This window comes from Protobothrops mucrosquamatus, unplaced genomic scaffold (genome assembly GCF_001527695.2).
Source record: "Protobothrops mucrosquamatus isolate PMUCROS unplaced genomic scaffold, P.Mucros_1.0 scaffold1127, whole genome shotgun sequence".
NCBI lineage: Eukaryota > Metazoa > Chordata > Lepidosauria > Squamata > Viperidae > Protobothrops > Protobothrops mucrosquamatus.
The window spans coordinates 309,650-323,934 of NW_015387345.1; the positions used below are offsets into that span (position 1 = coordinate 309,650).

General features: G+C 41.0%; 1 protein-coding gene across 1 annotated transcript in view; it reads left to right on the forward strand.

Moving 5' to 3' along the window:
* The first annotated feature begins 7,975 nt into the window (after positions 1-7,975).
* The window catches only part of SLC15A5 (solute carrier family 15 member 5), a 46,407-nt gene continuing 40,097 nt past the window's right edge, over positions 7,976-14,285 (forward strand). The window contains exons 1-2 of the mRNA XM_029284937.1: positions 7,976-8,210; positions 9,729-9,951. Coding sequence (XP_029140770.1) covers positions 7,976-8,210; positions 9,729-9,951 — 458 coding nt within the window. The remainder of the gene's footprint in view (positions 8,211-9,728; positions 9,952-14,285) is intronic.

Genomic DNA, 14,285 nt, shown 5'->3' on the forward strand with positions numbered 1-14,285 from the left:
AGGCTGCTGTATCCCCAAATCCCAAACTACAGGAAGCCTTTTTATTTCTATAACTAGCTGTACCCGGCTACGCGTTGCTGTGGCTCAGTCTGGTAAAAGCGTGTGTTGCTTTTACGTCCAACAGATGGCGCTGTTTTTTTAAAAAAGCATGTTTTTACCTGTCACAGGTGTGACATCTATATAATATAGGTATATAAAAACACGTGCGTATTTGAATGCAACGTTGTGTCAAAATTTCAAAGCAATCGGTGAAGAACTTTCGGAGATTTAAGATTTTGAACAAACGAACATTTACATTTTTATTTATATAATAATATAATAATATAGAGAACAGATAGATGTAGATCCCCTATACACATGCTGCCTGCACATGTTGTTATGCAGCTGGGAGTTAAGGATTGCAAGTCTGCATCTGGAGACAAGCAACTAGCTACACCTACCTTCCAGCTGATATCAGTTCAATTATAGATGCATCACGATCCCCCTATGAAGCATATTTCTTAATAATAAACCATATCAGAGAGCCCGAATGACTTGAAACCAACTCAGTTTCACCCCATTTCTCCTTGGGAAAGATAATGGCTAGATGGAGAACAGTTAATTTCATTTGAGAATGTAGAAGCATACATTACTCTTAAAATTGACTTAAAGTTGAGTCGTAATTTCTATTTAAACTACATCTTTTATAAAATGTGTATCTGAAATCCACTGTGGGGAGAACACAGTTTATAACGTGAAGTAACTTAAAATAGCAGAATTAGAGTCAGGAGAATTCAAGAAGAAACTGTGACTGCTATTTTATTTTTTTTTCAGAAAGAAGTGATAGTATTGCTTTATACTGCACTAGTGAGGCTACACTTGGAGTATTGCGAACAGTTCTGGTCACCACAATACAAAAAAGATGCTGAGATCTTAGAAAGTGTGCAGAGAAGAGTAACAAAGATGATTAAGGGTCTGGAGGTTAAATTATATAATGAACAGTTGAGAGAGCTAGGTATGTCTAGCCCAGGGGTAGGCAATCTTGGCTCTTTTATGACTTGTGCACTTCAACTCCCAGAATTCCTGAGCCAGCTACCTGGTTGCCTACCCCTGGTCTAGCCTATCGAAGAGACGGATTAAAGGGGACATGATAATTATCTTTCAGTACTTGATAGGCTGTTATAGAGAAGAGGGGGTTGATCAAGGCACCCGAGGACAGGACAAGAAGTAATGGGTGGAAGCTTGTTAAAGAGAATTCCAACCTAGAAGTAAGGGGAAATTTTCTGACTGTGAGAACAATTCATCGATGGATTAGTTTGCCTCTGGAAGTTGTGGATGCTCCATTACTGGAAGTTTTCAAAAAACTGGACAACCATTTGACCGGGATAATATAAGGTCTTCTGCCTTGAGTAGGGTTTTGGACTAGAAGACCTCCAAGATCCTTTCCAGCCCTATGATTCTATGTTATAAACACTGGAAATATTCCTAGATTGGCTATTTATCCACCATCTAACTCGTTTCAAGCATTTTAGAAACATTTCTCCCAGACAGAACCTCTTTGTGTTTTGTTCATTCAAACACTTTTCGCACATACTAACAAACATATATCTACATACACACATAAGACGATTGTTAAATAAGTGAGGCTGACACCCATCCACATACCAGTAGCTACTTCTAAAAAGGGACTCAATCCAATAACATTAATTGTAACTGAATTCAGATTAATTTTGAATTTGCAATCCTAGCACACCTCAGTGACAGCTGGAGAACCTCTTCTGAAATCAAGTGTCTTTAAATAGACATATATCACTTTTTACAAAACACCAAAGAACATACACCCAGATGCAATTTGGCATCATTGTACAGAGGTCATTGTTTAATCACCTAGTCAAGATAGTAGAGATAATTCTGCAAACAACTTTTAGCACATAGCCCTTAGCCCAGGAAGAACGGATATTTTTCAGACAAAACTCTAATTAGCATATCTAGGAGGTGAAGTAGGGAGAAACACTGGCGTTATCACAGTTCTGTAGCATACAAACTCTTCAGTCTATCATGTTCTTAACTCTAAGAATATAAAGTGTGCGAGGATATTCAGATGGCCCATGAGAGTTCACTATATTTAATATTCACTAAACTCTACCTTTGCTTTTCTACCAAGATGCTCGCGACTTTCCTGACCTTACGTTAGCTTCACAACCATCCTGTAAAATAAATTAAGTTGAAAGATACTTTAAGTCTGGCTGAAAATCAATCAGTGAGTTCTGCAGATGAATGGGGACTCGAAGCTGGCTCCCTAGATATTCTTTTGCAGAAATTGATGTTCTTTCTACTACATCATAAAGGCCTCTTGCAAGGAGTTGGATTTTTAAAAAAAGGAAACTTGGATAGACAACTACAAAACTGTTTTTAAAATTCTAGCTTGCTTGATTATTTTTTCCTGGAGAGAATCGCATTTGAGAGCTTTCTCTGTGCAGCCAGTTCACACACAGACTGCTTCAACTTCCCCACCCTATCCTCCCAAAAGCATCTGGGTAAAAGTCAATTTTCAGTGGAGAAGAGAGTTCCACTTTTATCAGAAATTAATTGCTTTTCCTGCACTGTGCAATGGTGTTTTGCCTAAGGTGGGACTAGACGTCTTCTGGTTTCTAGCCTGGCGCCTTAAACCTCCACACCAAAGTGGGTCTCAAAGGGGTAATAATTCCTTGGTTCCTACTCAGTGGTACAAGAGCTGTGTTCAGGCATGTAGATTCAAGGAATGGAACAAGATTACAACTCATCCCCATCTCTACCTATGAACTGACTCCATATCAGAAATGTTACATTTATAGAACTGTATTGGATAGTACCTCTATCGAGAAATAGATACCCTAACTCTCATGAGGTTGCTAAGTTATAGCTCTTTGCATCTCTCCCTGACCACACTAAATGAAACTTCAGCAACATGTGGAAGGCTCAGATTCCTCATCCTGATGTTATCTATACAATTGCACTATAGGAGATTATCCATGTAATCAGCTCACTGAGCTAACAATTCCTAGGTGCCACAGGTACTTATTGTGCTTTCATGCTAGAGATTACTAAGGGTGGAACACAGCAATTAAGTTAGTAAATACTTGAAAAACACCTAATTAAAGCTTAGAACTATCTTCATTGTCTGGAAGCATCTCCCAAATTTTTAGATTGTGTCTTTCTCAGCTTCAGCTGACATGCCATGGACCAAATCTGGAACTTTTTAGCAGAGCATATTTACCATGGAAGTATAGTTAAAAGGGATTTTTCCTCCTACCTAATCATGGTTACTGTCCATTACTAGCAATGAATGGCTAGAAACAAATCCAAGTAAATTAATGTTTCAGTTGTAAGGAATTTGTGATTCTCTCTCTCTGTCTGATATGCAATGAGAGAGATACAGAGAGAGAGAAAGAGAGAGAGAGAGAGAGAGAGAGAGAGAGAGAGAGAGAGAGAGAGAACTTTCTTTAGTAGATAAGAGGATGGAGAAGAACCTTGAGTACTTTCTCCCATTTACAATTTGTCATTTGATTTTTTAAAAAGTAATCTTTCCAGATGATAAAGCTGGGTCTAATTTACCCATTAGTGAAAACAATCTTGTAAAGAATATCTGCCGACTGCCCGATATAAAACTTCACCATGCATCATGAAAAATAATCGCAATGCAATTACCTCTGAATTATAAAAACGTCAAATAGGTGCAAGTAAGACAAGAACTTATGAATATATGAAAAACTGCCTGGCACAGATATAATGTGTATGTTTGCTTTGAAGCTAACGAAGAAGGAGATATAGAAGGAGAAAGAAAAGTGGGATAATAAGCATCTATCATCCATTGATGCTAATAGAGACCATATTGGTGCCTTTCATTGAATCCTGCAGGGTAATAAAATCATTGCTGAACATGGCTAAGTGCCAACACATTAGTAGTTTACCATACATGCATGCATATAGTGCACACAGTGCACACAGTGCACACAGCCCATCATGCTTGCCATCTTTTATCCTTTCTATGTTTTGTTGATTTTATTGTAATTTCTTTAATTATTGTGAGCTTTCCAGAGTCATGGAGAACTGTGTGAGACATTTAATATATTACAGGTGGTCATCATTTAATTCAGTGACACCATTCAGAAGTGCAACAGCATTGAAAGAAGAGTTGAGGCCATCGCTGCATTCCTGTGGTCACGTGACCATCATTTGCAACCTTCACTGCCAGCTTCCAACAAGCAAAATCATTGAAGAAGCTGGCAGTAGGCCATAAAATGGTGATCAAGTGGAGCAACCAGGACTGCTGCCACTGCTGTTGTAAGGTATCATGGCCATGTGACATCATGCTTTATGACTGCATCGCCTAATGACCATTGCCAGTCCAAATCACAACCATCAAACAAGAACTATCTGTGTTGGTCACAGAGTCGGCCACATTTTTAGACTGGTTTTGGCATTTTTGTCCACCTATCGAGTTTTTCCCAAGGTCCTCAGATAGGCAGATGGTGTTAAAAGTATTGTCGCAGGATATAAGCTGTTTCAAGTAAAGCTTCATTTTGCAATTGACTGATGGAAATTTTGTAAATGTCGGTGGTGTTCAAATGGTGCTCCAATTGTTTTGGGATTGCACCCAAGGTGCCTTTCACTACTAGTATTATCTTTGCTTTCTTTGGCCATTGTCATTCTATTTCTATTTGCGAGTCTATGTATTTTGTCAGCCAGACGTTTAGGCTGGCTTAGGCATTTTTATCTACCTATCACGTTTTTCCCAAAAACCTGGGATAGGAAGATGTTTTTGTTTGAGGGTGTTAAAGGTATTGTAATTATACGTTATATGGCTGCAGTCATACAATATACTAAGTCATAAGCCAGGCCGTAATGGCTAGACCAGGTGTCTTCAAACTTGGCCCTTTTATGACTTGTGGACTTCAACTCCCAGAATTCCTCAGCCAGGCACGCTGGCTGAGGAATTCTGGAAGTCCACAAGTCCTAAAAGGGCCAAGTTTGAAGATCCTGGGCTAGACTCACAAGACAACAAGACAACCCGAAGCAACCCTATTGTGCCCTCCAGTAATCAGAAAGGAAGTTTATAGTGCGTATGTCTTTATTGCCTTATTTCCACACCTTTTCCCCTTTTAGTTTACACTGATCTTCCAAGAATATTACACAATATCTGAAACTCTTGTTCCTGGAAACACAATAAATCATGCAAATATATCCTGAGTTACAGAGTGGCTTGACCACTATTCCAAATTATTTAAAAGTATACATGCTGTAATACTAAATCTGAAAAGTCCCTCTTTGGTCGAATGGTTTTGCTTTCTAATATTTCAACTCTACCACAATCTCTCACAATACTTTGTAATACTGTAATCTGTAGAACATTTCCTTCTGTTAACCCAAACAGGCTGAATGTGTGAAATGTAAATTCCTGGGGAACTAAGAGACTCTCCATCTTTGATGACTGTGCTCTGACCTTTGCATATTTATCTAGAAGAATGTCCTGTTGTGAACAACGGGATCTACTTGCAAGTAAGTGTGCATAAGATTTCTCCCATGGAGCTAAGTGGTTTCAGGGTTGGGCCTCAGAACATACTACAGAACTGAAGGCTCAGCTACTGGCCAAGGACAAGAGCAGAAGGTAAGTCAACACTAACTGTCCTAAATTGAATTGGATTGTCATTTCTGCCATCCCAGAGTAGATTTGCTGGCTGGCGGTAATGGAAACTATTATCTACCCAATGAAAAGGAGACTAGATTGGAGCAGACTGCTTGCAATATTAAGAGTAGACGTATCCAGGCACATTTGTGTGATTGATAAACTGGGTTATCAATCAAACACAGCAATCAATCAAATTGGTGGTATTCACAGAGTGCTCTAAACAAAAACCAGACAAGCTACCTTATGTTTTAGCCATAATTGGATAAATAAGTGAGCAGGTTGTGTTAATTATTCAAAAAGTGTTAACTTTATGAAAAACGGTCACCAGGAGTTTACAAATATTCATTGATCACATAAAATACAAGAATTTAAATGTCTAGCATTCAGTTTAATGTTACAGTTCAAATTAATTCCAGCTGAAGACACAAATCAAAGATGAAAAATGATGAGATGCATGTTTTTCTCACAGGAAGAAGTCTCATTCATAAGAGGGAATGCAGATTAAGAGGTGAGTTTGCAGATTATTTGATCTATTTTAGCATAAAATAAATTTACCAGGTTTGTGAAAAGAAGTTGAAGAAGAGATGGGCTAAAATATGACACTTTTTTATTTAGAATAACTTGTTTGGTTTAGCCAGCCATTTTGATTTGTAAATCATGGTTTGTCTTTTTACCTGCATGTATATGCTGCTTACGCTTTGCAATACTGGCTGGTTTATGTTTTAGCCTGTTGCACAAACCTCCTGGCCTATGCAGTGGACTAATTTATGGCTTAATATGTTGCATGAACTCAGCCAATTATGGTTTATTTTTTAAAAAAAACATGGGTCCCTAAGCAACAGCTTAAAAATGTGAATCCAGCCAGTGTTTCCAATATGATGGCTATAGTATGAACTGTGAACCTGTTCTCTGATTTCACCTTAACTGAAATTTGCTTGCTTTCTTGTATAAATAGACAAAATAAATGATGTGAAAACAGGAAGGTTACAAACAAGTGATGTCTCTGCAGTTTTTCTTAATCTTGGCTACTTTAAGATGTGTGGACTTCAACTCTCAAAATGCCCTAGCTACCACAATGGCTAAGGAATTCTGGGAGTTGAAGTCCACACATCATAAAGAGACCAAGGCTGAGAGATACTGCTTTAAATATTAATGCATAGGGAAAAAGCCCCCAGCCTTTTGGGTGTCAGGAACAGTTCCATGAAGGCTGGTTTTTCCACAAACTGGGAAGTGGGGTAGGCATAGTTTCATGCATTGTCTGGATCCTGGGCATGTGCAGATGGGGCTTTGCTCGCTTGTGCGGCCTAGTTCCTGATAGGCCACAGATCAGTGCCAGTCCACAGCCCTGTGATAAGGTACAGTCTCTCTGTTTGAACTGCAAACTGACACCATAGATTCCAGCTATAAGAATTTTTCTGGAAACCTTGCAAAGAAGGTTGAGATTAGAACAACGTTGCAAGAAAGAAATATGTAATATATTTTGGTTTGGAGATATCCCAGGTGATTTTCTTCGTGGCTCCCAAACTTTTCATTAGCACTTTGCAATTATTTGGAAGAAGGTTTGTTGATGGAGATCCTACTCACTACACTTAAATCTAGTGGAATATAGTTTTTTTTTTCTAATTAACTTTCTTATCTGAATTTAACTAAGAAAATAGCAAAATGTATTAACGATAAGCTGTTGTTCATCCTGTAATGTGTATCCATCACATCTTTATCTGTTTACTTCCAGTTTCATTCGTGGCTGCTTAATTAAAGCATCGGAATATTAGCCTCAATGTTATTTTCTCAATCCTAATACTTGAATTTTGCCGAGGCATTTTATCTGTAACAGACAGATAAAGTTTGCTGCACATTGTATTGGATTCACATAATTTTAATCGGCAATTGTGGTCTGGAGGTAGGTGTAAAAGAGGGCACAGATCATGTTTGCCACCTAACAAGCTAATTAAACGGAGGTAGTTTTATTTTTTGGTAGGGTGGTGTTTTGGTTTTTTTTGCAAAAGTTGCGCCATCCTATAAAATTGATACCAATGTTTTGAATCTGTTTTTTAAACAGAATGAAAATAGGACTCGCTCTGAAAATTGTGGCCAAGGATGGAATCTAACACAAATCTCTCACTTAGGTGTTAATTATAGAAGAGGGTAAACTGAAGCACATACATACACAAACGTTCCATTGCTCACAGCAGCCTTCAAGCCATGCCTCTCTTAGACTTAAGACTGAGGCAGGAAGAACAGCTTCTGAGTCACATTTCCAAGGTAGAAAGAAGACAAGCCAATCCACTTGGCCTGGCTAGTTCAAAGTTTGAGAAAGAATTCCAGGCGATGGTTTGCTTACTGCTGGTGGAACTGTGTGAAAAATTTACTTTCTACGGCATCGTCTGCAACATGCTTCTTTTCTGCACCATCAAGCTTGGTTATCACAATTACGAAGCCGCCATGCTCAATGTTTGCTTTGCTGGGGCGTGCACGGTGGCCCCAGTGCTGATGGGCTGGCTTGCTGAGCACCCAGTGGGACGGATCAGGCTGGTGTGCCTGTGCGCCTTGCTGCATTTTATCGGTAGGTATCACTTTTTGGGGGGCACCTTATGGTAGCTGGCAATTATTTCCAAATTTTGATGGTGTGCACATGATGGCTTTATAAAACCTGAAATGTTTCTGTACCAAAGTGGACATTTGAGAAATGAATGTGCAGCATATTTTGAAATAGTATATTTGGCCTCTTTTAAAAAATATTTTACATTTTTTGGGAACATGTGTTGCATTTCCTGCCATTCATGCTATGAAAATCATGTAGCCCATAATGGATGAAACTAACTGGCCTTGAGACAACAAGCAGAGTTTTATCAAGTTTGAGGAAATTCAAACTGATATCAAGTTAAGGAAAGAATAAGTGATATTGTCCCTAGTCTTTCTGACTTTACAGTACTTCACGTTTTGTTTTAATTTCAGAATATTAAAGGTGGAGCTTTATTATTTTTGATGAATGGTTAATGAAAAGAAGGACTAGAGGTAACATGATAGCAGTCTTCCAATATCTCAGGGGCTGCCACAAAGAAGAGGGGGGGGGGGTCAACCTATTTTCCAAAGCACCAGAAGGCAGGACAAGAAGCAATGGCTGGAAACTAATCAAGGAGAGAAGCAACCTGACAGTAAGAACAATTAACCAGTGGAACGGTTTGTCTCCAGAAATTGTAGGTGCTCCATCACTGGAGGTTTTTAAGAAGAGATTGGACAGCCATTTGTCTGAAATCGTATACTGTAGGGTCTCTTACTTAAACAGGGGGTTGGACTAGAAGACTTCCCAAGGCCCCTTCCAACTATTATTCTGTTATTTATTTATTATGCCTTTTATTATTAAAAATCAGAACGGCAGACTGCTTCAGGAGTGTGGCTTTGATTGGAGGTGTTGACTTTAAAAAGGACAAAGCTTCAACTGAGATAATCGAGAGGGAGTGACAGGACAGTAAACTGTATCTTCTAACTGGCAAAGTCCACTATGGCAGCCATTTTGTTAGTCCCCAACCTCACATGTAACATAGGTAATCCTCGACTTAACAGCCACAACTGGGACCAGAATTTCCATTGCTAAGCAAGGTGATTGTTAAGTGGGTTGTGCCTGATTTTATGACCCTTCTTGCCATGGTTGTTAAACAAATCATTGCATTTGCTAACTCACACTGTTTGTTAAGCAAAGCTGGCTTCCCCCATTGACTTTCCTTGTCAGAAGTTGACTGGGAAGATTACAAATAACAATCACTTGGCCCTGGGGATGCTGCAACCATTGTAAATGCTGGTTACCAAATGCCCAAGTTTTAATCACATGACTGTGGAGATGGTGTAACAGTCTTAAGTGCAAGGACCAGTTGTAAATAACTTTTTTCAGTGTTGTAACATTTGTTCGCTAAACAAATGGTTGTAAGTCAAGGGCTACCTTTGGCCCTTTTATAAGAGCCACCATGATCTGCTCCCAACTTTTATAACGCACCTACAAATTCAAAAAGTCTTTGTTCCCTCAGAACTTCCCAAAATGACATGTCTATTTTATGCTTTCAGATGTTCCTCTTTCTTTCTGCAGGTACGGCCCTACTACCTGTGGTGGCCTTCCCTTTTGAGGATTTTTTCATAGATAAGCACTACGTCCTTCACACTTTGGCTAAAAAGAAGCAGGAAGCCCTCTTCTACATTGCGTTGTTGGCCACCTGCCTTGGCTCTGGAGGAATAAGAGCCATTGTGTGCCCTTTAAGTGTTTATAACCCCGATGAACATAGACCAAAGGAGCTTCTGTCCTTCTTCAACTGGTCAGTGCCAGGTGCAGGTGATACAAATGGTCAACTGTGGGAGGGTATCATTTTGGAAAACCTAAAAATGGTTTGTTTGTTGCAAGCTATGGAAATTAATGCCAAGGTTTCACTTGTGTAGTTAATTATCAAAGACGGCAAATAGTAAGGTCCAATGGTTGCTGATGAGTCAATTTATCACAGAAGCACCTCAAAAGTCATCTAGTTCAACCTCCTCTTGATCCAGGATCCTTTCAAGCATTTTAGACAGGTCTGTTAGAAAATCTCCAATGAAGCAAGACATATCACTTCATAAGGCAAGCTGTTCCATTGTTGACAGTCTTATTGTCAGAAAATTCCTCCTGATATCTGGAATTTCTCAGGCAAAAGAGATGAAATCCACTCTCCCTCTATTTAATGGCCTTTAGATTTCTGAAAACTCCTATATATTTCCTCTTAATCTTCTCTGCTGCAAGATAAATAGGTCCTCTCTCTCTCATCATTTTCAACATCTAGATGAAACCACGGGGTCAATTGCCAGCTTGGGGTTCAGTATCATGAGTACATTGAGGATACCCAGTGATATCTTTTGACTCAGGTCAATTGAAGCTGTCAAGCTTCAATCCCAGTATCTGATGGCTGTATGGATTTTGGATGGAGAGTAACCTGAATCAAACCTATCAAGACTGAGTGGCTGTGGATGTTTGGGCCACCTGAATCTGGGGATATTCACCTCTGATCTTGGACAGGGTGGCACTTTCCCATTTAAGGATGACGTGCAATGTGGGGGTCTTCCTGGACTTAATCATCCTGCTTGATGAGCAGGTAGCAATCATGGCCTTTGCGTAGCTTCATGGGTGCTCTGCAGAACTTTGTGCCAATTTTAACATTGCTTAGGTTGGGGGTCCCTTCAGATAGTCAGTCACTCCCTGTTCATCACACAGCTTGACTATTGCAATGTGCTCTGCATGGAGCTGCCTTTCTAGACCTCCTGGAAGTTTCAAATGGTCCAGAGGGCACCCATGCAAGCAGTAATGGGCATGCCTCAAACTGCCCGTGTAACAGCCCTGCTTCATGAGCTGCATTGGTTGCCAGTTTGCTTCTGGGTGCCGGGTTGGTCATTACCTATAAAGCTGCTAATGACATAGGGCCTGGTTACTTGAAGACCTGCTAGTCTCCTATAGTCTCTGCCCAGTTGATTGGATCTGTCAGGGTTGGTTGCACTCCAGGTTCCTCGAATTAAACAAAGCCATCTATCAGAATTCCAGAAGCTCAGCTTCTCTGCCCTCTGGAATAAGATTGCCCCCGAGATTTGAACAGTCCCTGCTACTTGTGTTTCGAAGGGACTTGAAGACCTTGTTCTTCTCCCAGGCTTTTGGCAAGGGTGACTGAAGACCCCTTTTGATTGTATGAGTGTTCCGATCTGGCTTGATCTTCCTTGGCATTTTTATTCTTCATTTTGACACATGTTAGTTTTGTGGTTTTTATCCTTTTAAACCATTTGTAAATGACCCATTTGTTGCTGGGAGCTGGCCAACGTGTGAAAGAAATTGATTATTGTTATCAGTTCTTTTCATCAATCCTCACAAGACTTCATTTCCAGTCCCTCACCATTATGCAGGCTTCCTCTGAAGAAACTCATTTCTTGAGCTGGATTTTAGACTGTGATGTCCAGAACTGTACACTGAATTCCATGTGGGGTCTGACTGGAGAAATCCTGCGATCTGGATCCTATGCTCCTCTTAATAGATCCCAAAACAGCATCTGTCTTTTGGCAATTGCATCACCCTCTTGACTCATGTTGAACTTTTGATCTACTAGAACACGCAGATTCTTTTCACAGGTACTACTGCTTGGCTAAGTCTCCCCTCTGATTTTAGCACAATTTTAATTGCAAAATTAAGGCTCAGACACTGTGGATGACTGTTGCCTTCATTTTACACTGAAACAAAAATTTAAAAACCCCACAAGTGCAATAAACAGAAAAGGTGTAGAAAGCACAATGGTTAGCAAAGCTCAGTCATATATTTAATACGGAATGGGTGGTTGGTTGGATATGCTTAGCTGTGATTAAAACTTTAACAGAGCAGTTCAGGTTAATTGAAGGACATTTCATTTTAAAGTTGTAAAATGTCTTACTGCAATTTAAAGCATTTGAAGGAAGTTCATCTGGGGAGTGTTTGTGGTCCTTCTCTGCAGAAAGACTCATGAAAATAGTGTTTGTAGGGGAGAGCTGAGCTATAAAATCGCATCTATGGTTTCCCTAGCAGAGGTGCATATATCTATATTTGGAAATGGAGGAGTGACTGAAAAGAGAATAGGCAAGACCTGTTTGAGAAAGGGTGGGAAAAAGAAAGGTTAAGAATCACCTAAAAGCAGAACTGAGAACAAAATTGTAAGGGAGATGAAAAGAAACTATGGATGCGCACTTCAGTAAAGTTTGCAGTTGTCGAATTCATGAATGTTAATTAACTTCTGGACCAAGGAGAAGAAATAGGAGCTTGTATAACTGTATAGCCATCCTTGTTTTTCTGGCTTGGATATGTTGGAAGCAGCCCAGGTTTTTCTTTAAATAAAAGAAAAAAGAGAGGGAGAGAGAGAGAGAGAGTTGCTCAATTGAGCAGGAAGCCTGAAGATCTTTCCTAACTGGGTAGTACCTTTCTTCTCTTCAAAGGTCTGGAGCTAATGAGGATCTTTATTTATTTTTATCTTCCTTCATTAGGAGTCTTGTTAACAAAGCCAAGTTCTCACTTCGGAATAGCCTCTCAGGATATTGTTGAGGTGTAAATCAAAAACTGCTTTTCTTTTTCTTTCTTGGGCAAGCATAAGGGTGGTGGGTTTTTTGTTTTTGTTTTTTAAGCAAGCAAATCGGATGCAACTTGATAATTTTTTCATCAGTGAGAGATAGCAATTGAGGTAAGCAGATGTGGTGCCAACAGCGGAACTGGAATAGCAACTTCCACGTCAGAAGAAGAAAAAAATGCACATGAAAAGAATAACAGAATAACAGAGTTGGAAGGGATCTTGGAGGTCTTCTAGTCCAACCCCCTGCTCAGGCTGGAAACCCTATACCAGTGATGGTGAACCTTTTAGAGACCAAGTGCCAAAACCGCAACCCAGAACCCACTTATTTATTGCAAAGTGCCAGGATTGCATCAACATTGTGGTGCCCTCAGGGGTGGGTGGGGGGCGTGGCCCACTGGGTGGGCGTGGCTGGGGTGGTCTTAGCCACCTCAGTGTTGCTCGTGGGGGGGATGTCTATGGTGGCCGGGTAGGGTTGGAGGAGATCCAGAGGGTGTCTGGTGGGTGAGGCAATGTGCAGGAGGCTCGTCCTGCGGGGTGAGGGAGAGGGCGGGGAGGGTACCTTTGCCATGGGGCAAGGCGAGGCAGGGGCAGGGGCGACTGCTGCCTGACACCATCGGCCCCCACACACAGAGGCCAGTGAGCGCATGGGGGCCGTCGGTGTCCGTCAGCAGCCACAGCTTGCTGGCCCCTTGACCGGTGCACTCTGGGGCTCCGTAGCCCGCTGCCAATACTGGGCCAGCCCTCCAGCAGCAGGTGGTGTAGGGGGGCACGTGATGTAGACCGCTGGACGCGCTTACCCATCCCATCTGTTTTTGCTTGCGGTTGGAGAGCAGGTTGCTGCTGGTCATCTTGGCCCCCTCGCAGATCTTGCCCTTGGCCCATGCATGGAGCCTGTTCCCCTCGCTCACCCAACCTGTGTGAGCTGCTGGCAGCGGCAGTGCACGTGCCCACAGAGAGGGCTCTGAGTGCCACCTCTGGCATGCGTCCCATAGGTTCGCCACCACTGCCCTATACCATTCTGGACAAATGGTTGTCCAATCTCTTCTTAAAATTTTTCATTGTTGGAGCACCCACAACTTCTGGAGGCAAGTTGTTCCACTGATTGTTTTAACTGTCGGGAAATCCCTCCTTAGTTCTAGGTTGCTTCTCTCCTTGATTAGTTTCCATCCGTTGCTTCTTGTCCTGCCTTCAGGCGCTTTGGAGAATAACTTGACTCCCTCTTCTTTGTGGCAGCCCCTGAGATATTGGAACACTGCTATCATGTCACCCCTGGTCCTTCTTTTCATTAAAATGGACATACCCAATTCCTGCAACCGTAGCACACGGTTGAACTGTGTGGTCCTTGGTACTTCCTGAGCTTTGTTGTTTTCTTGCAGACATTTCATTGCGCAACTAGGTAACATCATGATGATTGATGATGCTACCTAGTTGGTAATGAAACATCTGCAAGAAAACATCCAAGCTCAGAGAGCACCGTGGACCCCACAAAATAGGCATTTTAAAATTGATAGTCTGTTCTTCTTTTTGGATTAAATAGGAAGGTAAAAGTC